Source organism: Rhinoderma darwinii, chromosome 2 (genome assembly GCF_050947455.1).
Source record: "Rhinoderma darwinii isolate aRhiDar2 chromosome 2, aRhiDar2.hap1, whole genome shotgun sequence".
NCBI lineage: Eukaryota > Metazoa > Chordata > Amphibia > Anura > Rhinodermatidae > Rhinoderma > Rhinoderma darwinii.
The window spans coordinates 151,315,498-151,336,791 of record NC_134688.1 but is presented as its reverse complement, the minus strand read 5'-3'; the positions used below and the strand labels follow the sequence as shown (position 1 = coordinate 151,336,791).

At 43.4% G+C, this 21,294-nt stretch overlaps 1 protein-coding gene across 2 annotated transcripts in view; it reads left to right on the top strand.

The window, feature by feature from the left end:
- Positions 1-1,547: 1,547 nt before the first annotated feature.
- RBM26 (RNA binding motif protein 26) overlaps positions 1,548-21,294 on the top strand; it is a 77,747-nt gene continuing 58,000 nt past the window's right edge. The window contains exons 1-9 of one of the 2 annotated variants that reach the window (XM_075852376.1): positions 1,548-1,866; positions 4,594-4,712; positions 5,563-5,699; positions 6,867-6,955; positions 7,549-7,697; positions 13,371-13,580; positions 15,724-15,984; positions 17,053-17,292; positions 19,907-20,050. In XM_075852376.1, coding sequence (XP_075708491.1) covers positions 1,808-1,866; positions 4,594-4,712; positions 5,563-5,699; positions 6,867-6,955; positions 7,549-7,697; positions 13,371-13,580; positions 15,724-15,984; positions 17,053-17,292; positions 19,907-20,050 — 1,408 coding nt within the window. In that variant the 5' untranslated portion in view covers positions 1,548-1,807. Of the gene's footprint in view, positions 1,867-4,593; positions 4,713-5,562; positions 5,700-6,866; positions 6,956-7,548; positions 7,738-13,368; positions 13,581-15,723; positions 15,985-17,052; positions 17,293-19,906; positions 20,051-21,294 lie in introns of both variants that reach the window. The other variant, XM_075852375.1, reaches the window with a different exon arrangement.

Sequence of the window (21,294 nt, the reverse complement as noted above, 5' to 3'; positions counted from 1 at the left end):
ACTCTGTGTGTAATGAATCTATGTTTCAGTTTTTGAAATGAACTACTGAAATAAATTAACTTTATGATATTCTAGTTCATTAAGGACTAGTATGTGTGTGTGTGTATATATATATATATATATATATATATATATATATATATATAGGTAGACAAAAAGATCCAGCAGCACCGGTATAATGTGGGTGCACGCCAACGGGAGCAGACCAAGATCCCAATTGTATATAGTACAAAAATAAGGCAGCACTCCGTTCAAATATAGGTGAAAAAGAGGGTACTTTATTGTCCCATAAACAGCAACGTTTCAGCTCTTTCCACTGGAGCCCTCCAGTGGAAGGAGCTGAAACGTTGCTGTTTATGGGACAATAAAGTACCCTCTTTTTCACCTATATTTGAACGGAGTGCTGCCTTATTTTTGTACTATATACAATTGGGATCTTGGTCTGCTCCCGTTGGCGTGCCTTATTTTTGTATTATATATATATATATATATCCTCTCAAACGGCTGATTTCCAATGTTTCTGATGGTCATCCAGCATTAAGGTGAGCACGCTCGTTCGGCTGACAGCTATTCCTTCCGTTGCCCTGACACGTGAATGCTCGGCTGAGCGGACATGTGTACTTATTGGGTGGACGAGCCAACTATCGGGCAACGTTCTACATTATTGCCCTGTGTAAACTGATCGGCGCTGTCGGGCTGTGTAAGAGAACCCTTAGGCTACATTCACACGAGCATATGATTCACACGCATGAAAAATACGCGTGAATCTGGTCCGTGTGCTGCGTTACGCATCAGTCGGCTTTGTTAGTGCCAATGCGTTATTCACTCACTCGAAAAGCACATCTTAGGTGGTTTTCAGGCACCTATTGACCGGAATGGGCGCACAGGTGTTATAACGCACCAATATAGGAAATCAATGGGTCCGTGTGATGCGCGTGATTTCCATGTGCAGCGCACGGACGCTATTCACGTTAGTCTGAATGAGCCCTTAGCTGCTGGCAGACACATATGTCAGCGGCTTATCTTTCGTGAGAATAAAGGACACCCTCATACACATTGTACTTGGACGGTCCTGCTGAAATCGCGTTTCCTCCGATGTTCATCTAATGTGTACGGGTCTTACTCCTGTTCTTTAGCAGACATGGCCGATTGGTGACAGATAATCTGGTGGAACTTTGATCTGCCATGTTGGATTCTTTTTCCAAAGTTGTTTTTCAAAAAACAAAAAACCACTGTTCCATCTAATGCTGGTGATGAGGAAGGGCCGGAGTAGATAGCTCGTTATTTTGTCTGCCGGTTTATATCTAATGTGTACGGTGACATTTAGCATACATGCTGCTCTCCAGGAAGAGTGTGTAATATTAATAACAGTCTCCCGGATGAACGCCCTCTAGCGATGAGGTTCCGCAACAACAGGAGCGCTTCTTTCCCCAGAGAGTAGACGGAACAGAAAAAAAAATATTACCCACCATCACGTTAAAGCGCTAAAGTTTCTCGTACCGGATCTGCGCATGCGCACTTTTACCACCCGTGCGTGTAAGGAACGTGATGACGTAATCCCCTGGTGTCGCGATCTCTGGTGGCAGCCATCTTACAATACGGGCTTCTGCGGTGTATCGGAGGGTTTGCATTTTGTGGTAACGTTACCGAGGTTGGGTTTTGTCTTTACCGGCTGCTGAGACTACGGCGGAGGTTATCAGTCTGCTCGGCAATAGGAAGCCCCGCTGTCATCCTGGGTGAGACGAGCAGACCGGACTCCTGTGTTCCTGCTCCAGCAGCTCTCCGGCCCCAGGAGAGCGGCACAGACATGATAATAGAGGACTTCGAGGCGCTAAAGCACTGGCTGTCAAAGACCTTGGAACCTATGTAAGTGCTGCTTGGGTGAGGTTGGTGGTACAGGTGGTTGTGCGCATGTCTGCGGCCTTGTGAAGTTCACCAGACTACCTCCCTAACCATTTCCTCTTCTCAGTGTATTCTAAAGCTGAATGTCATCTACTGTTCCCTGTTGTCAGCCATTTCTCGTTGGTCAGATGCTGAATAGTGTTGTTTGAAATGCAGTCCTGAAAAATCCCTGCCCTGTGATCCCTCAACCTCTCAGAGGCCAATAATGTAGGACTAGGTGGCCGCCATGCAAATAAATGGCCGCCTGTATAATACTTGGGCGGCCTGGTCTGTGAGAGCCGTTGTTTGCAGGTTCTGCCCTCTCAGTGGTCGTAATAGACTGTCCCGCTAAGTAGTAAATTGTGTCCCCCAATAGACATGGCCCACCCACCGGTCACGATAACCCCAGTTCTCCTGTAGTCATTTCAGAGTACTTGCCTCCCAGTGGTCACTTCAAGGCCTCCCACCCCTCCCCCTGCTGGCAGCCATCTCCGTAGTTTCTAGTTATCCGAGCACACAGTGATGTCCTAATGACCATCTGAGGGCTGGCGCTTGTCAAGCGCTCCGTACCTTCTGTACTATGTGGCAGCGCCCAGTTGCCGAATGTGTGGCTGGCAGGGAGGAAAACCCAGTCTGCTCCTCTTCTAGTTGACCTGCTGATACACTCAAATCCTTGGACCCTGATCACACAAAGTTTTGATGCAGTTTTTCGAGCCAAAATTAGAAATGGATCCAGAAAGAAGAAAAGCGATGAAGTCGAGACAGATGAACCTCCTTTCTTTTGTGTCCGCTCCTGAGAACTGCACCAAAAACTGCCATCAGAAATGTGTTTGATCCTGGTCTATTGCAGATCCATACCCCGTCCGTCCTCCCATTAGGTGGCTCCATGGCATGGCATGTGTTGGCGCATGTCCTCATAAGATCCATGGGAAAAAAACACCTGTGTCTGTATAAAATCTGAGGTGCGGAGTCTATGGGATCTATGTGACATTGATGCAGAATACAGCCTTGAGTATGGCGGCACTCGGAGTCCCTGGAGTTCCGTACTATGACGCACAGGACCGTACCACCACCTTTCCATTGATTTCAAGGGGTCACCGGACCGGAGGTGGGACTCGCACCTGTCGGGGATGTATGGCATATCCTGTTGTTGGGCCATAAATGTTGAAGATGGAAACACCCTTTAAATGTTTGTGTAAAGCGACCATACTTGCTGCCATCCAGTGGCGTAGGCTCAGTGGTTCGCCCCTGATTTTACACTTGCGTGGTCCTGCCCGTGCCTGTGTTGGCTCCCCCTGCGTCACCAGTTTTGCTTTTTTCCTGCCCGCACTGAAGAAATACTCACTGATAATTTACTTTCTATAAAACTGGTTCTAGTGTATTCAGAGGTCGCACTAATGTAAAGGCATTTTCACACTTTAAAATCAGCATAATGTGCAGACACTGTGTGTATTGTATATGGGCATATACTCTACAGCAGGGGTCGGCAGCCTTTGGCACTCCAGCTGGTGTAAAACTAACATTTCCAGCATGTCCGAACAGCCTTTGGCTGGAATACTAGTCCGCTAGGGAATATTCAGTACGACCTCGATGGGAAACAGGTGAGTGACTACAGTGTGCGCTGCTGCTGAATATAGAAGCCGTGTGACATGTTACTTGGGTTGTCTATTTAGGACCACTGCTTTTATATATTAGATTAGGGGTCTCAAACTCGGCCGGGTAAATGGGCCACATATAGAAAAAATGGGAAGTTGACGGGCCGCATTACTTTCAAATTTGATGCATTACAAAATTATTGTTAATCAATTAGTTATTTGAATTACTATAACACTATATTACTAGAATAATAATAATACTACATTACTATAGTAATAGCGCTAGGTTTAAAATTTGAGATATTTCTCCACGTGCTTATTTCAACAATCCAGCTTTCCAGTTTAAAGAGGCTCTGTCACCAGATTTTGCAACCCCGATCTCCTATTGCAGCAGATCGGCGCTGCAATGTAGATTACAGTAACGTTTTTTTGTTTTTTTTTAAACGAGCATTTTTGGCCAAGTTATGACCATTTTTATATTTATGCAAATGAGGCTTTCTAAAGTACAACTGGGTGTGTTTAAAGGTTATGTACAAGTGGGCGTGTATTATGTGCGTACATCGGGGCGTTTTTACTTCTTTTACTAGCTGGGCGTTGTGTATAGAAGTATCATCCACTTCTCTTCACAACGCCCAGCTTCTGGCAGTGCAGACACACAGCGTGTCCTCGAGAGATCACGCTGTGACGTCACTCACTTCCTGCCCCAGGTCCTGCATCGTGTCGGCCACATCGGCACCAGAGGCTACAGTTGATTCTGCAGCAGCATCAGCGTTTGCAGGTAAGTAGCTACATCGACTTACCTGCAAACGCCGATGCTGCTGCAGAATCAACTGTAGCCTCTGGTGCCGATGTGTCCTCGCTCGTCCGACACGATGCACACAACGAATACGGTTGTGTGCATGAGGCCTAAGGCTGTAAATATGATTGTGCTTTTATATTTTGGTTGATGGAAATCTTGTTGAGTCGGGATTTATTGTTTTATTGCACTATATCATGTGCAACATCAAATGCAGACTTTTAGTTGTGAAAATAGTCATAAATATGTTTGGGCTGTGTACACTGGATACAATACATAAACTTTATTGCTCTTTTTTTTAATTTTAATTTTGTATTACAGCTGTGACGCTGATCCATCATCCCTTGCAAAATATGTTATTGCATTAGTGAAGAAGGATAAAGATGACCGAGAGCTGAAGGCCTTTTGCATAGACCAGCTCGATGTTTTTCTTCAGAGAGGTAAATCCGCACAGTATCCCACAACAATGTTCAGAATAAAGGGACCTCTGCGCAAGAAGTTATTGCCTTACCACTGGATAGGGGATAACTGTTAGATCAATGGGGGGTATGACGGGAGCGGTAGTCCCGTGTCCCTGGTTGCCACCAGCCGCAAGCCCGCTGCTGGGAAGCGTTGAACGGAGCGCACTGCTGCTCCGTTGAAAGGTGTGAAAAAGATGCCACATTTTTACACGTGGATCAGCCTAATTGGGGCTAATCCTTGTGCGGATCAGTGGCACATCAAACTGTACATTTTCATAAACTCGCAAGTAAATGTGCCGGTTTCCTTTAAATATGTCGGGTTTTGCCATCAAAACTCCAACCGCGTGAATATACGCTTAGGCCTGTGTTTACGTCACATTACAGCCCTACATCAGCGGTATATGTTGGGAGGATATCCTGACGGAAGACTTTGACATATGCCATTATAAAGGCTACCCGCAGTATTGTTTTTACTGTTTCCATCTGTATAGAATAGTGTCTATGCGATTTATTTACAGCAAAAACAAGGTATGCCAACGCATACCTGCCTGGTGTATTGTAAAAGGATGCTCAGATTCTGCTGCTGCATGCATTCAGACTTAAATGCACCATCAAATGCTACACTTAACCAAAAAGTGTATATAATAGTCAGCAAAATTCTGTAAATGTGTGACACTTTTTCCGGCTGATCCACTTGGGCCTAGGTTGAACATTTGAAATGTTTTATCCAAGAATCGTGTCTAGATTGGCCCATATTTTAGTTTAAATTATATTTTATTTTTAAAGTGTGTACTTTTAAAATAACAACCATTTTTAAACTTTCTTTCAGAAACCCAAGGCTTTGTAGACAAATTATTTGAAGCTGTAGACACAAAGAGCTATCTCCCACCCCCTGAACCTACATCAACAGTAATTGTAATAGAAGACCCATTAGAAAACCAAGAAAAAGAAGTCAAGAAGGAAGAGGTATACAATGATATAGAAGAAAAATATTACGTATTCTAAGATGTTTTTACTAAATGGTATATGCAGAAGGGGAATTTGTTCCCCACGGCGCAGTATTCCTGCACAGTGATAAATACAACTGTCCACTTCTGATCCTGAGCTGTGCTCGTTCAGCAGGAAAACTACAATAGTGTCTAGCACAAGCACAGCTTAGGGTGGCACTGCAGAGTGAGCCTACTAATGGATTGTGGCAAGAACCTTGGCTTTTAAATAACACCAGGATTGTGACTCTAGCCTCGATCTAGAACAAAAAAACATTTTTTGGAGGGGTATTTTCAAAGCCTTTTTTCTTTTTTTTGTTTGTTTTTGTAGTCAATGGAAAATCAGCTTGTAAAATACTACAAGAAGTGGCATGTCGCTCATTTTTTACGAGGCATATTTTTAATTCAGCATCGTAGAGATATGTCTCATGATCTACACCATGTGTTTCCTATTCAAATCAATGAGACGCTGTTTGCAGGCGTATTTCAAGTGTATTTCAGAGCGTAATAAGTATATTACGCTCCAAAATACGGCTAAAAATAAAACTTTACAGCATTATCAATTTCCCTGCATAAATAGGGAGTGTTTAATATATGCATATGTACTATTAAACTGAATTACCGCAAATTACAAACTCAACGATGTAGTACTAGTCCGCTAGGGAATATTTAGTACAACCTCGATGGGAAACAACTACAGTGTGCGCTGCTGCTGAATATAGAAGCCGTGTGACGTGTTACTTGGGTTGTCTATTTAGGACCACTGCTTTTATATCCGGGACAGATATATTAGAGGGACTTGTCATTGCTTTAGAGTCCGGCGCTAGTTCTCACCCATAATATAAAAGTAAAATATTATTTATCCCGCACAGTTTAGAATAAATCTTGCTAAAAAGTCCCTGTGTCTTATAGTGGGCAGCGTCGGGCCCCCTGACCACTTATTACTTCACCCCCTCCCAACCCATGATGTGTTGGCACATCATGGAGCAGGGAGGGGGTGATGTTTATAGCGGGCTCACGTGGTCTCTCTCTTTCTCTTTCTCTTTCTCTTTCTCTTTCTCTTTCTCTTTCTCTTTCTCTCTTTCCAATTTAATGAAAACAATATCTTATTGTTTGGTTATTTTTTTTTTTTCACCTTTTATCTCAGGTACCCAAAGATGATGAAAAAGAGAAAAAAACTTTGAGAAGGGTGAATCATAGTCCGCAGCCATCGAGTACACGACACAGAGAAAATAAGTAATCACACATTTTTTTAATTCGTTTTGTCTTTCTAGTAGTAAAATGTAATAGTATAATGACCAGATTGGTTTTCATGCTGCTCTCTGTGCTCTATTAATGTTGTGTATTCAGTTAGCCTTCAACATTTTGGAGCTAACATTAATTTGTCGAATTTAGTAATACTTGGCAAAATGAATTTGAAGTGTTCTGAACATCAAATAGCTGAGCTCTATTAGTAATCTACAAGAATGTAACAAATGGTTGGTAGTTTTTCTACTACTTTGTGGCTGTGATAGAAATGAATTCCCTGAGAATAGCAGACACGCTGCATACTAGACGCATCGGCTGTACCCAGCCTTTGATGCAAGCCTCTTAGAAGAGCCCCCCCTAGTGAGGGGAAACAAGAAGTAGTAGTCAAGTACATAAGCTAGGGATTGCATGCTTCTTTATTCCTGACAGTCACCCTGCCTCAGCTCTGCCGCCCTCTTTCCCCACATCAGACATTACATTTTGCAATTAATGCATAAAAGTCCTCTTTCTTTCTTTCTTTCCTTTTTTTTTTTTTCCTCTCCATGCTCTTATTCATTGCTTTTATAATTGTCCCTTAACAGGGAAAATAATCGAAAAAGAGGTAACTCTGAAAGGGAGAGCACGTCGGTTACGTCTTTAAGATCAGGAGGCCAGGAACAAAAACAAGATGTTGATACTACATCTGGCCGTCTGAGTGGAAGCAAAGTGCAGAGTTCAAAGAATACAAGGAAAGTAGAATTTGATGTACACTACTATATCATGGGCCAGTTGTAAGTTTCTCTTAACCATAGTTTTACACATCGGCAAAGTGAAAATTAATGTTTTACAATACAGTTCTAGTAGGGATTTTCAGATATGACTTTTTGTACAAGTCTAGTACAGGAGCCTATGTAATGCGTTCATACAGTATTATGCCAAGTTCTCACGTCACAGATTTTCATTGCAGATTTTATCCTTTGCAATGCAAAAGGATGAGATCTGTATCAAATCTGCAAGAAAATCCGTGACATCTGTAACGTGCACTCATTTTTACAGCTAATGTAATCCAATTACATGTGTATAGGTAATTCTGATGTATATGACAAATCACTGTACTGCAGTACATGGTGACACAGCCGCAGCTCTTACCAGCATCATCTTTGCAAATAGATCTGGATTGTCACACCAGTGACAGATGGGAGAACCTAGCATGTAGGCTGTATTCCACATGCCTCCTGCCCTCTGCATCCTACACTCCGCTCCAGGGATTAGGTTAGGAAATATAAGTGGGAAATGGCTATGGGAGTGCAGGGCAGGACTCTCTTCTGCTGCTGCTTCCTCCTCCCTCACTGGGGATGGCAGGACAATGGGTAGGGACGCAGGTTGGCAAGAAGAAGGATGTGGCAGTGCTAGGGAGGAGTGAACGCAGGGATGGAGGTAGGAGGGTCGAGCTCTGAGGCGGTTTCTCCATCAGCCTGACATGATGTCATCAAAGGGGAATGTTAGGAATGAAAGGGTACCAAGCACACAAAAGGGCTCCACCCCGCAGTGCTCAGGTGCATCATGGCTGCTGGGACGTGTGCCGCTGTTGCTCGTACTAGTGACTCAGGAATGTGCTCCATCTCAGTATTGTGAGAAACTAGACATGGATCGCACATCCACAAAATATATGTTGATCTGAGCCGCTAGGCATAATTTATAAACATGAACATGAGGTTCTTTGTTAACATTTTGATCAAACTGTATAAGCCCACTTGCCACTTCACGGCGACCTCTTTCAAAGTGGGTACCTACTATATCGGTTGCAGCACCGCATGGCGGCCTCCGCAGCACCGCTCCTGTAGAGGGAGCAACCCAGGGGCCCAAAAGCACCCACGCTATCTGCACTACAGCAACAAACACCACAACATGTGAACAGATGGAATAAGCTCACCTTACCATGCGCTCCCAGTGGTCAACTGAGAGCACAAGCAAGAGCAGAAACACATTTACCTGAGGAGGAAGGTCAATGTAGAAAATAAAGGGGTAGTCAGGTTAGAGAGGGGTCAGACTATATTAATGGGGGGAGAAAGACTAGACAACAGGATAAGGAGATCCTTTTGTTACAAAACAGCAGTTTCAAAAAGGGCTCTAGGTCTTCCCCGAGTAATTATAGACCAGTAAGCTTAACATTCATCGTGGGGAAAAGGTTTGAGGGGCTATTGAGGGACTATATACAGGATTATGTGACAAAAAATAGTACTATAAGTGACAGCCAGCACGGTTTTACTAAGCACAGAAGTTGTTAAGCCAACCTGATTTGTTTTTATGAAGAGGTGAGCAGAAGCCTAGACAGAGGGGCTGCTGTGGATATAGTGTTTTTGGACTTTGCAAAGGCATTTGACACTGTCCCCCATAGACGCCTAATGGGTAAATTAAGGACTATAGGTTTAGAAAATATAGTTTGTAATTGGATTGAGAATTGGCTCAAGGACCGTATCCAGAGGGTTGTGGTCAATGATTCCTTCTCTGAATGGTCCCCGGTTATAAGTGGTGTACCCCAGGGTTCAGTGCTGGGACCACTATTATTCAACTTATTTATTAATGATATAGAGGATGGGATTAATAGCACTATTTCTATTTTTGCAGATGACACCAAGCTATGTAATATAGTTAAGTCTATGGAAGATGTTCATGAATTGCAGGCAGATTTAAACAAACGAAGGCCCCATGCAAACGAACGTAAAAACGCCCGTAATTACGGCACGTTTTTACGGGCCCATGGACTTCTATTGGCCACGTTTACCTCCCCGTATGCTTACGGGAAGGTGTCGGTGCCGTTGAAAAATATAGAACATGTCCTATTTCAGGCCGTAATTACGGCACGGGCAGGCCCATAGAAGTCTATTGGGCTCCCGTAATTACAGGCGACTACGTGTGTGCACCCATAATTACGGGCGACTACGTGTGTGCACCCATAATTACGGGCGACTACGTGTGTGCACCCGTAATTACGGGAGCGTTGCTAGGCGACGTCAGTAAATAGTCACTGTCCAGGGTGCTGAAAGAGTTAAACGATCGGCAGTAACTCTTTCAGCACCCTGGACAGAAACTACCGATCACAATATAGATCAACATGTAAAAAAAAAAAAAGACGTTCATATTTACCCAGAACTCCCTGCTTCTTCCTCCAGTCCGGCCTCCTGGGATGACGTTTCAGCCCATATGACCGCTGCAGCCAATCACTGGCTGCAGCGGTCACATGGACTGCCGCGTCATCCAGGGAGGTCGGACTGGATGTCAAAAGAGGGACGCGTCACCAAGACAACGACCGGGTAAGTATGAATTTCTTTTACTTTTTCTGCGGAAAAGGCTTCCCCTTCTCTTTATCCTGCACTGATAGAGAGAAGGGCTGCCGTGCAATTTTGCAGCGAAAACGTGCCCGTAAATACGGGTGGAATACTGGTGACACCGGACCCGTATTTACAGGAACGGGTCCGTAAATACTGGTGCAATACGGGTCGAATATGTGTGACCAAGGACCCGTATTTCCGCCAGTATTTACAGGAGGACAAAAATACGTTCGTGTGCATGAGGCCTAAGTGTTTGGGCATCGAGTTGGCAAATGAAGTTTAATGTAAATAAATGTAAAGTTATGCACCTGGGTACGAACACCCGGCATGCATCATATGTCCTAGGGGGAGCTACATTGGGGGAGTCACTTGTTGAGAAGGATCTGGGTGTACTTGTAAATCATAAACTAAATAACAGCATGCAATGTCAATCAGCTGCTTCATAGCGCCAGCAAGATAATGTCGTGTATTAAAAGATATCTGAGAAAAGAAAAAAGTACACAGCGCCTCATAGTGCAAGATAAACGTTGATAGGTAGGGTAATGGATAGCAAGGGTAAGTTGTTGCACTCACTGTGAGAACTTGTACTGGCAGGTACAGCTTCGAGGCGTAAGCAGTGTTGTAACAAGGTTGCAGCTTTCAGTATCCAGGTACCGGCAACAATAGTATTGGGCCGCGAGTGAATAGCAATAAAAAAAGAATATACAGTGGAGGAAATAAGTATTTGATCCCTTGATGATTTTGTAAGTTTGCCCACTGTCAAAGACATAAACAGTCTAGAATTTTTAGGCTAGGTTAATTTTACCAGTGAGAGATAGATTATATAAAAAAAAATTAAAAAAAATCACATAGTCAAAATTATATATAATTATTTGCATTGTGCACAGAGAAATAAGTATTTGATCCCTTTGGCAAACAAGACTTAATACTTGGTGGCAAAACCCTTGTTGGCAAGCACAGCAGTCAGACATTTTTAGTAGTTGATGAGGTTTGCACACATGTTAGATTGAATTTTGGCCCACTCCTCTTTGCAGATCATCTGTAAATCATTAAGATTTCGAGGCTGTCGCTTGGCAACTCGGATCTTCAGCTCCCTCCATAAGTTTTCGATGGGATTAAGGTCTGGAGACTGGCTAGGCCACTCCATGACCTTAATGTGCTTCTTTTTGAGCCACTCCTTTGTTGCCTTGGCTGTATGTTTCGGGTAATTGTCGTGCTGGAAGAACCAGCCACGAGCCATTTTTAATGTCCTGGTGGAGGGAAGGACGTTGTCACTCAGGATTTGACGGTACATGGCTCCATCCATTCTCCCATTGATGCGGTGAAGTAGTCCTGTGCCCTTAGCAGAGAAACACCCCCAAAACATAATGTTTCCACCTCCATGCTTGACAGTGGGGACGGTGTTCTTTGGGTCATAGGCAGCATTTCTCTTCCTCCAAAACCGGCGAGTTGAGTTAATGCCAAAGAGCTCAATTTTAGTCTCATCTGACCACAGCACCTTCTCCCAATCACTCTCAGAATCATCCAGATGTTCATTTTCAAACTTCAGACGGGCCTGTACATGTGCCTTCTTGAGCAGGGGGACCTTGCGGGCACTGCAGGATTTTAATCCATTACGGCGTAATGTGTTACCAATGGTTTTCTTGGTGACTGTGGTCCCATCTGCCTTGAGATCATTACAAGTTCCCCCCGTGTAGTTTTCGGCTGAGCTCTCACCTTCCTCAGGATCAAGGATAACCCACGAGGTGAGATTTTGCATGGAGCCCCAGATCGATGTTGATTAACAGTCATTTTGTATGTCTTCCATTTTCTTACTATTGCACCAACAGTTGTCTCCTTCTCACCCAGCGTCTTACTTATGGTTTTGTAGCCCATTCCAGCCTTGTGCAGGTCTATGATCTTGTCCCTGACATCCTTAGAAAGCTCTTTGGTCTTGCCCATGTTGTAGAGGTTAGAGTCAGACTGATTAATTGAGTCTGTGGACAGGAGTCTTTTATACAGGTGACCATGTAAGACAGCTGTCTATAATGCAGGCACCGAGTTGATTTGGAGCGTGGAACTGGTCTGGAGGAGGCTGAACTCTTAATGGTTGGTAGGGGATCAAATACTTATTTCTCTGTGCACAGTGCAAATAAATATATCTAATTTTGACAATGTGATTTTCTTATTTTTTTTTTATATATATATAATCTATATCTCACTGGTAAAATTAACCTAGCCTAAAAATTCTAGACTGTTCATGTCTTTGACAGTGGGCAAACTTACAAAATCAGCAAGGGATCAAATACTTATTTCCTCCACTGTATATGTTTTCAAAAAAACATATATGTTAAAACTGGATATTTGAGAAAGCGCCCTTCCTTTATGCAATAAATCTACCATATGCATCATTCTACTATTCCAATTGTGTAGCGCTTTCTCAAATATCCAGTTTTAACATATATGTTTTTTTGAAAACATATATATTCTTTTTTTAGTGTATTAAGAGGCATGGACTCGCGGGACAGGGATGTAATATTACCACTTTACAAAGCACTAGTGAGGCCTCATCTAGAATATGCAGTTCAGTTCTGGGCTCCAGGATGCCTTGAACACAGGCGCAATGAACAAACTTTTAATGCAACTTGCACAATGAAATTGCTTTCATTACGCATGCGCAAAATCTTGTAAAAAAAACTGCTATATAAACAATACAGCATAAAGCTGATTTAAATATATAATTGTTTAAAAGATAGTCAGGGGACAATAAAATCACAAGGCATCAGTGTTGCAATGATTTAAAAAAAAAAAAAAGAAGCACACCCCTGAGAACATGGCAAATAATAGAACAGCAACTTCGCTAGCCTGTGCCACCAATGCAGGACCGTGGTGAAAACTGCCAATAACAAGATAATTGATGTGTACTGCCAGCAATCTATCCTGTAACAAATACTTGAATTTGAATCAATATTTTTTTATTTTTTCCTCTTGCACCTTATTTTATTCCAAAATGGAGCAAGCACAATGTTGTTACAGTAAAAAGTAGTCTTTATACTTCTACTGTTTGTTTTTCATTGCGCCATTTATGTGTTTCTATAATTCTTTCACTAGGACCAGAGATGACCGAAAGAAAGATGACCGTTCTCGTAAAAGGGAGCACGAGCGGAACCTGCCCCGGCGCGACTCCTACAGGGATAGATACAACAGACGAAGAGGAAGAAGTCGCAGTTACAGCAGAAGTCGTAGTCGCAGTTGGAGTAAAGAAAGGCAACGAGACCGGGATAGAACCCGGAGCAGAACAAGAAGTAGAACTAGGAGCAGAGGTGTGTAAAGAGTAAAAAATAAAATGTGTTCGATGTGAGAGAGCTACATAGCCTACATATTCAGCTGTTTCATGATTAACTAGCAGATAGACAATACTCTAAGAAATCTAATAGTAGCAAAGCAGTTTTATAAATAAAGACCTGAGCTAATGTCCCATACATGATCACCAATCATTTTTATGCAATATACAAAATCCTCCTGCATGGCACTCACTAGCTGCTGACATCTGTCAATACCATGTGCACCAATGGCCCTAGGCATATCAAAACATCACTGACACATGGCATCACAATGAGCCTGCCCTCAACACCTAGTCCTCTTATTCCGAGGCTCTCTTCACATGTTTTGGCTCTACATTTTAAGTAAACGCAGGGAAACGTTCCTGATGAATACATTAAACATAGGCTTTGACTAATGCGCTAACCGTGGCATCTGTCACTATAGACTTTAATGGTATCTGTTTAACAAATATGTGATAAACTCTTATGACCCTATTCGAGACTTTTCCGTTAAATGCCATTGTAGCCTATGGGTGACAGATGCCACTGTATGGCATCCATTACAGGCCTCCGTTAAACATATGCGTCGGCAAGCTCCAGTGACGTAACTGTTCATGTATAATCAATTCTCACTGGCGATTCCCTGACTGCAGAGGGAGTCTGGATGGGCGCACTGCCCGCACACACGTATTACCTCCCTGAACCGGAGGTGACTCACCTCCTCATTTTCCCTAGCTCTTTCCTGTGGCCTTTGTGCCCCCTACCCCACCCCACACACACAAGTCCAGTATTGCCCGGGGCAGTCCTCCCAAAGACTACACTACATAGAGAACCTAATGCCACCTGCGGTCACCCAACACCACCCGCATGGTGCTAGACTATCCTCCACGACAGCAAGAGCTTCAAAGCAGCTGGAGTCCCCGGCTGCTTTATATCTACACCATGGAAGCTTCTGTGTGCTGCTTTAAAAGTCTTTCCATTGCCGGGTTAGTTGGACCGCCGTGCAGGTTGTGTGGGGTTTTCTGTGTAGCACAGTATTTGGGAGAGCTTCTCTGCGCAGCACAGAACGAGTGGGTGAAGGCTCACAAAGTCCACAAGAATGGGGCTAAGGGAAATGAGAGGGGAGTCACCTCTGGCTCAGAATCCTGGAGGTAAAAAGCGTGTGGACAGGGAAGCTATCCAGAGGGAGATTGGATAGCTGCCCTTTCAGCGCACGCTCCCTTTTTTTTTTTTTAAACCTCTGGTATCCTCTCCTTTCCCCCAGCCCCATTCTCATTCATTTTGTGAACTTCCACCACCTATCCTGCGCTCTCCCCAAGACTGTGTCATACATAAAACCATTTTTTTTATTTTATTTACTACATCATAACTTGTGTGCCGTGGAATCTTGTATTGTATTTTAGTCTGTCTGACTAAATTTTTAAGCTGTGGTTAGACTTATACTGCAGATCTTTCAGTGCTATTATCACTCCCAACTAAGATGTTTATGGCGTATCCATTGGATATTCCCTAGATGTTTGATAGATACGGGTTCTAGCTCTGGGACCTGCACTTGTCTCCAGAACAGTGGTCACTTGTTCCCTGTTCCTCATGTTGAGGTGGATAATTAATGGGGTGGTGGCAGCGCATGTGTGCGTTTCTCTCCATATACTACTATTAGGCCTTCTTTACACGAGCGTTGCGCACCTCGGACGTGAAAAACGACAATTTTTCACGGCCGAGGTGCATCCGTGTTCGGCGCTGCAGGATGCGATGTCTCGCATCCCCCATAGATGAGTCTATGGAGGGACGCGTGAACAGATAGGACCTGTCCTATTTTCCCACGGACTCTTCACACGGTCCGTTGACTTACCGGCCGTGTGAACGGCCACATTTAATTACATAGGTCCGTCGGACGGCTGCTGTTTCAACGGCCATCCCAGGGACGTTTAAGACGCTCGTGTGAATTAGGCCTTAGAGTTATGGAAACAGCCAAGTAATACGTTTCAGCTATTTCCGTAACTTCCATTGAAATAAATCGAGAGATCTGCGCACATGCACGGCCGCCTCTCCTTTTATTCTCGGCCAAGGATGTGACTGGGTAGTTGGGAATAATAATTTTCGGTTTTAATTGACTTATTTATTTTTATTTCTGTTTTCTAAGACAAGGATTCTGGGAAGCCTAAATTTAATCTTGAGCGGTCCGATCCCTCTGATGAAAGTTACCAGATAAATTCCTCAGTGCCTCACATTGGATCAGCTCATTTTCCTGTGCCAACTCTAAGTAGCACAATCACAGTTATAACTCCTTCGCATCATGGCAATAATTCAGCTGAAAATTGGACAGAATTCCATGAAGACCAAGTGGACCACAGTAATTATGTAAGACCTCCCATCCCCAAGAAGCGCTGCAGAGACTATGATGGTATAATTTTACTTTTCAATTGCAAAATGCTTTGCTGAACTGTATACAATGCAAATTGTGTGCAATTTATAAAGTGTCTTATTAGCTGGCACGGACTTGCTGTCTGCAGTCTGCGCATATCACAGTAGTCGTATTATATGCACTTTAAATATGACACACAATTTGGGAGGTTTAAGTTGTTGTGTGTTTGTACAAGGGGTTTTGCTTTCCAGTATCACCAAGTATGACTGATTTCATTTCATGCACCCTATTTCTTAATAGGTGGCACCTATTGGGGTTTTTTGGCACATGCTACCCTAAGAATGAAAACGGCAAAACTAAAAGCAGGCACCCAGTGTCATTAAATCAGCCTTAAATGGTTGATTTAATTACCTTTCCACAAATTTTGCATAAATAAATAGTACAAGCGAATTTAAGAAACTCTAATATATCTTTAATTAGAGAAAAATGCCTTTCTCCTTTCCTTCTCCCTTTTAAAGTGTTATCACTCTGAATTTACTGCTTTTTCCGTCACCTCAAGAGAAGACAGACAATCCACTCACTGAGGGATCACGTTACTGCTGCTCATAGAAGTCTATGGAGGGAGAGAGGCAAACCGAGACAAACGCTGCCGCAGCTATGATTTAGATCTCGCCCAAGTCCTGGATTCACAGCTCCACTGCTCAGTACTGCTGTATGATGTCCTCCATTCTGCTGCTGTTAATGAGGGTGTGCTACAAAGAGAGGGGATCAGGATGTTTTTTTTCCCCATGTGTGCTGTGTAAAGAAGACATGATAGCAGTTATGCTAAACCCACTAGCTCCGAGAAAACAGAATTAGAGAGCCTGCAGAGGGGAAAGCTGCTAAATAATGCAGAATACAAGTCATAATGGTCAGTGTTATTCCTCATGTGCACACACGGCAGCTTATTCTGAAAGGTTAGGCAATGTGTAAGTAGGTTAGATGGACATTAACATTCTATGGAAAAATTATTCTATTTATATTTGCCGCTTTGTTTAACATTTAACATGTTTATGGACATTAGTAATATGTTATTCATTTTGAACTTTTTTTTTTCCGGTTCTCTAGAGAAAGGATTTTGTATGCGAGGCGATTTGTGTCCGTTTGATCATGGCAGTGATCCTGTGGTTGTTGAAGATGTAAACCTTCCTGGAATACTTCCATTTCCAGCACAGCCACCTGTTGTAGACGGACCACCCCCTCCAGGACTCCCCCTACCTCCATCACTTTTAACTCCTCCCCCTGTAAATTTACGACCACCGGTTCCACCACCAGGGCCTCTTCCACCCAGCCTTCCACCTGTTACAGGTACGGTTGTACATCTTTAATTGGTGTCTATACATGGGTAGCGCTAGGAAAGCAGAAGCCATAGATCATTTTCATGTAAGATCACCAAGAATACACATGCATTTACTCCTCACTGTCATTCAGTATTTATTTATTTCTGTCGCTTTCTTATGCTTAACCCCTTAAAGACTAGGCCAATTTGAGTTCTTCATTTTCGTTTTCTCCTCCCCCCACCTTGCAAAAGCCATAACTTTTCTATTTCTTCATCGACATAGCCATATGAGGGCTTGTTTTTTGCGGGACAAGTTGTAGTTTTTCATGGCGCCATTTAATGTACCGCATAATGTACTGGGAATCTGAAAAAAAAATATTTGTGGGTTGAAATGGGCAAAAAACAGCGATTACACAATTTTTTTGGGGGTTTTGTTTTTACGGCATCCATCAGGCGGTAAAAAACTACATATTCACCTTATTCTACAGGTTGATACGATTACGGCGATGCCAAATTTATGTTTTGTTTTATGTTTTGTATTAAATTAGAAAAAAAAAATCTAAGTATTTGCTAAAAAAAATAAATGTGCAATGGTGTGTTTGAGGGGGTGCCCCCCTGATTCTAACAATTTAAATGCCGCGGTCACAATTGAAGTGATCTTTGATTCTGCCCGTTGCAGTGAGGTGTCAGCACAGCCGTCACCCGCTGTGTATGGAGCGAGCTCAGCCCGTGAGCCCACTCCATACCCCCACCCCCCCCTTAACGGCTGCCGCGTACCAGTACACTACATGTCGCTGAGGGATTAAAGGGGTCGTCCACTATCAGAAAATTAATGTTAATTTTTGGATAATAAAAAAAATTATAGTATTTTCCAATGTACTGTCTGTATTCCAGTTTTCAAGATCTCTGCTTTGTAATTCAGTAGGAATATTTATTGTTTACTTCCTGTGGATAAAATTCTGTCCATGGTCATGTGATGGACATACAGGTGCATGGCTCGTTAAGACACAACTCTGATACACATACTGTAACAATACCAGCACCTGTGTGATCATGGACCGTATTTTATCCAATTAAAGTATATAATGACCACAAGAGATCTTGAAAATCGTGTGAGATTAATACAGAAAGTGTATTGGAAAATTGTATAACTTTATTATACAGAAAATAACATTAATTTGCTTTAACTGCAGCAGCTGTCCATCAAATATTTTTTCTGTCCTCCCATTGGTTAATTCTTTCTTTACACCTGTTATGAGCTCCACCTACCTTATCCCACCCCTAGTAACAAGTAACTGCCACTCCTGTTTTGTACAAGCTCCACCCATCCAGACCTCTTACCAGTCAATCAGACAGTTGGTTACTTTATGGACTGCTTACTGGGCCCATCATTAATGAAGACGAAGCCCCCCATCTGCAAAAGTGCCTCTGCTCCCTTCCATATCTATTTATAGTAAGTTGCCGAGTTTAAACCTGTGCTTGACCAGCGTGTCAGCAGAACCACAACACTTTGCACTACACAGAGCAGTGATCTCCCTGATTGTACTCTTACAAGTTCTGCTCACTTTTTAATTTCCCAGGAATGAAGTACATAAGCTAATTGAATTTGCTACTGACCTTCCCTCTCTCCCTTTTTTACGTTTTGTTGTACACGTGCAGCTCAAGGGAGCATGGGGGGGATTTCACGTGTTTAGAAGCGGTCATACCTTGCAGTGATCACTACTGCATTATTAGTGGAGATCAGAGAAATCTCTAACCCTTGAAATACCACAGTAAACAAGAGTGGGCTCCATTTAAGACCATAAAGGGAGCAATGTCCCAATCATCAAGGTTAAATTGACAAGCAACCTGAGTCCATAGAAAGCACCCCAGGGCTGTCATGCTGTATTGCTTGTTGAAGCAACAATGAAGGGGTTATCCGGGAGTTTTCTAATTCTGCCGGAGGGCTGGGGAGGGTATAAAATAATAAACTAACAGGTACTCACGCTTTGAGATGCCCCCCACTCTAGCGCTGATGCCTCGTTCGCTACTTTTTCGATCCCAGGAGCTGTGACTGGGATCACATGCAGTTCGTCAGTCATATTCCGCATCAACCAATCGCTGGCCTGCAGCGGGGTTTCTACCATGAATGACACGAATGCGAAGGACAACGATTGGTGACCGCTGCGGGGTTGGCAGCAAATAGGGTCTCCGTGCTGGGGCTGAGTGCCTGTTAGTTTACTATTTTATACCCTCCCCTGCCCTACTGCAAAATTAGAATTTTCCCAGATAAACCCTTGAACATACACCAGTGCATATTTAAAAGGACAAAAAAAAAGTTAGGTGCAGGTCACATACAGAATATATCGATCCCCTTTCCTTGTATCTCCTACTTTACTGTACTTAATTGTAATAGCCTGTGTGTGTAAAAAGTGTATTTTTTCAAAAATATCTGCATTTCTCTGTTATAAAAAAATAACTTGTACAACAAAAAAACAAGGCCTTATAAAGCAATGTGAACATAATCACATTTTGTAATGTAAGGGGTAGAAATGGGGTTTGAAGGCCAAAATGAGATGAAAATGTAATATTTTGTACATATTAATCCTAGCTTTTTGTTCAGTGTTTTTGACTCCATGATTAAGTGTTGTCTGTTCTTGGTAGGCCCGCCTCCTCCTCTTCCTCCTTTACAGCCTGCTGGAATGGATGCTCCTCCAAGTTCTGCCACAAGCTCTGTGCCTACTGTAGTAACGACTGGCATACACCATCCTCCTCCCCCCTGTGTTCCACCTTCACTTTTCTCCTCAGGTAGGAATAATGTACAATAGTTTTTCTGCTTTGGGTGTAATTTAAAGTCACGTTGCACCTTGGAGTTACCTTTAAAGGGAGTCTGTTTAGTAGATATTATGTTACAAAACTGCTGACACCTCTAGGTACCTATCTGGAGACAGATTAGGGACATACCTGTGTTCCTGTTGGTGGAATAAATGTTTTTTATTCTGCCTTGCCCACCAAACTAGGAGAGTCTGGCATCTAGTAGCCCCTCCTACAGGATATACCACACCTACAGACTGAGCTAATTCAGTTTTAGCTTGGTGCCCGTAAGAGGCAGACACCCCTGCTAGTGCAGCAGGGTCTTTTTTTTTTTTTCTCCCCCTTTTCTTCCACTTTAGCTGAGAAACAGGGTTGACAATGTCTCTGTTGTCCCCTCCAAAACTGGTGCAAGGTGTCAATTGTACTGCGCCTTTGTCCCTCTGCCTATGAAGTGGTACGAGCACCAGCTTCTCTTATCACCCACCGGCGTAAGGTGCACCCGTCATAATCTGCTCCCACCAGTATTGAGTACCCTTCGCTAAGGGGACTCAATGAGGAGGGGCTTCTGCTGGTCCCCTATCTGGGAGATGGATTGGTAGGGTGAGCAATATTTCCCCCCCCCCCCCCCCCTCCTTCCCAGCCTCTGCTTCTTAGGCTCCACCGCTTGTCCGTTCATCCCCGGGCCTCTGTGCCTTTCAATTTTATGGGTACCATTTTCAGCCAAACGGCAGCCGGCGGTGACATCATTTTTCGGGCAGTGCTGGAGTCTCCTTTCATGGCGGTGGGCGAACCCTTAACTCCAACGCACTATCCCCGGCTTCTTTAGGTAAAGCAGACTTTCATCGCTAGGATTAGAAGTCTGTAGTTTACAGTGGGGGTGCTTTACATAGTAGACCTTGATAAGAAGGCAGTCATTTCCCCCCCATTCTTAAGGAGTAGTAATTGGACTGTTGTGCAGTATCTGAGTGGATTTATTGGTCATCTAACCCCCCATCTTTTCAGATAGAGTGCGGTGACCCCCTTTACTATGTCAGACCCTAGAGGAGAGTCTCCCTTCCAAACATCCATCACACTCTGTTATGCCTTCTCTAAATGCAATGCAAATTTTTTTTCCAGTTAACCTACTCTCTTATTTAATGCTTGCCGGCCTCCTGGCCAAGCATCTGTGGCCCCAGCTCCCCCCTCCAACCCCAACATTACCCACACCTAGTATTGTGCGAAATGAACATGATTGGGCC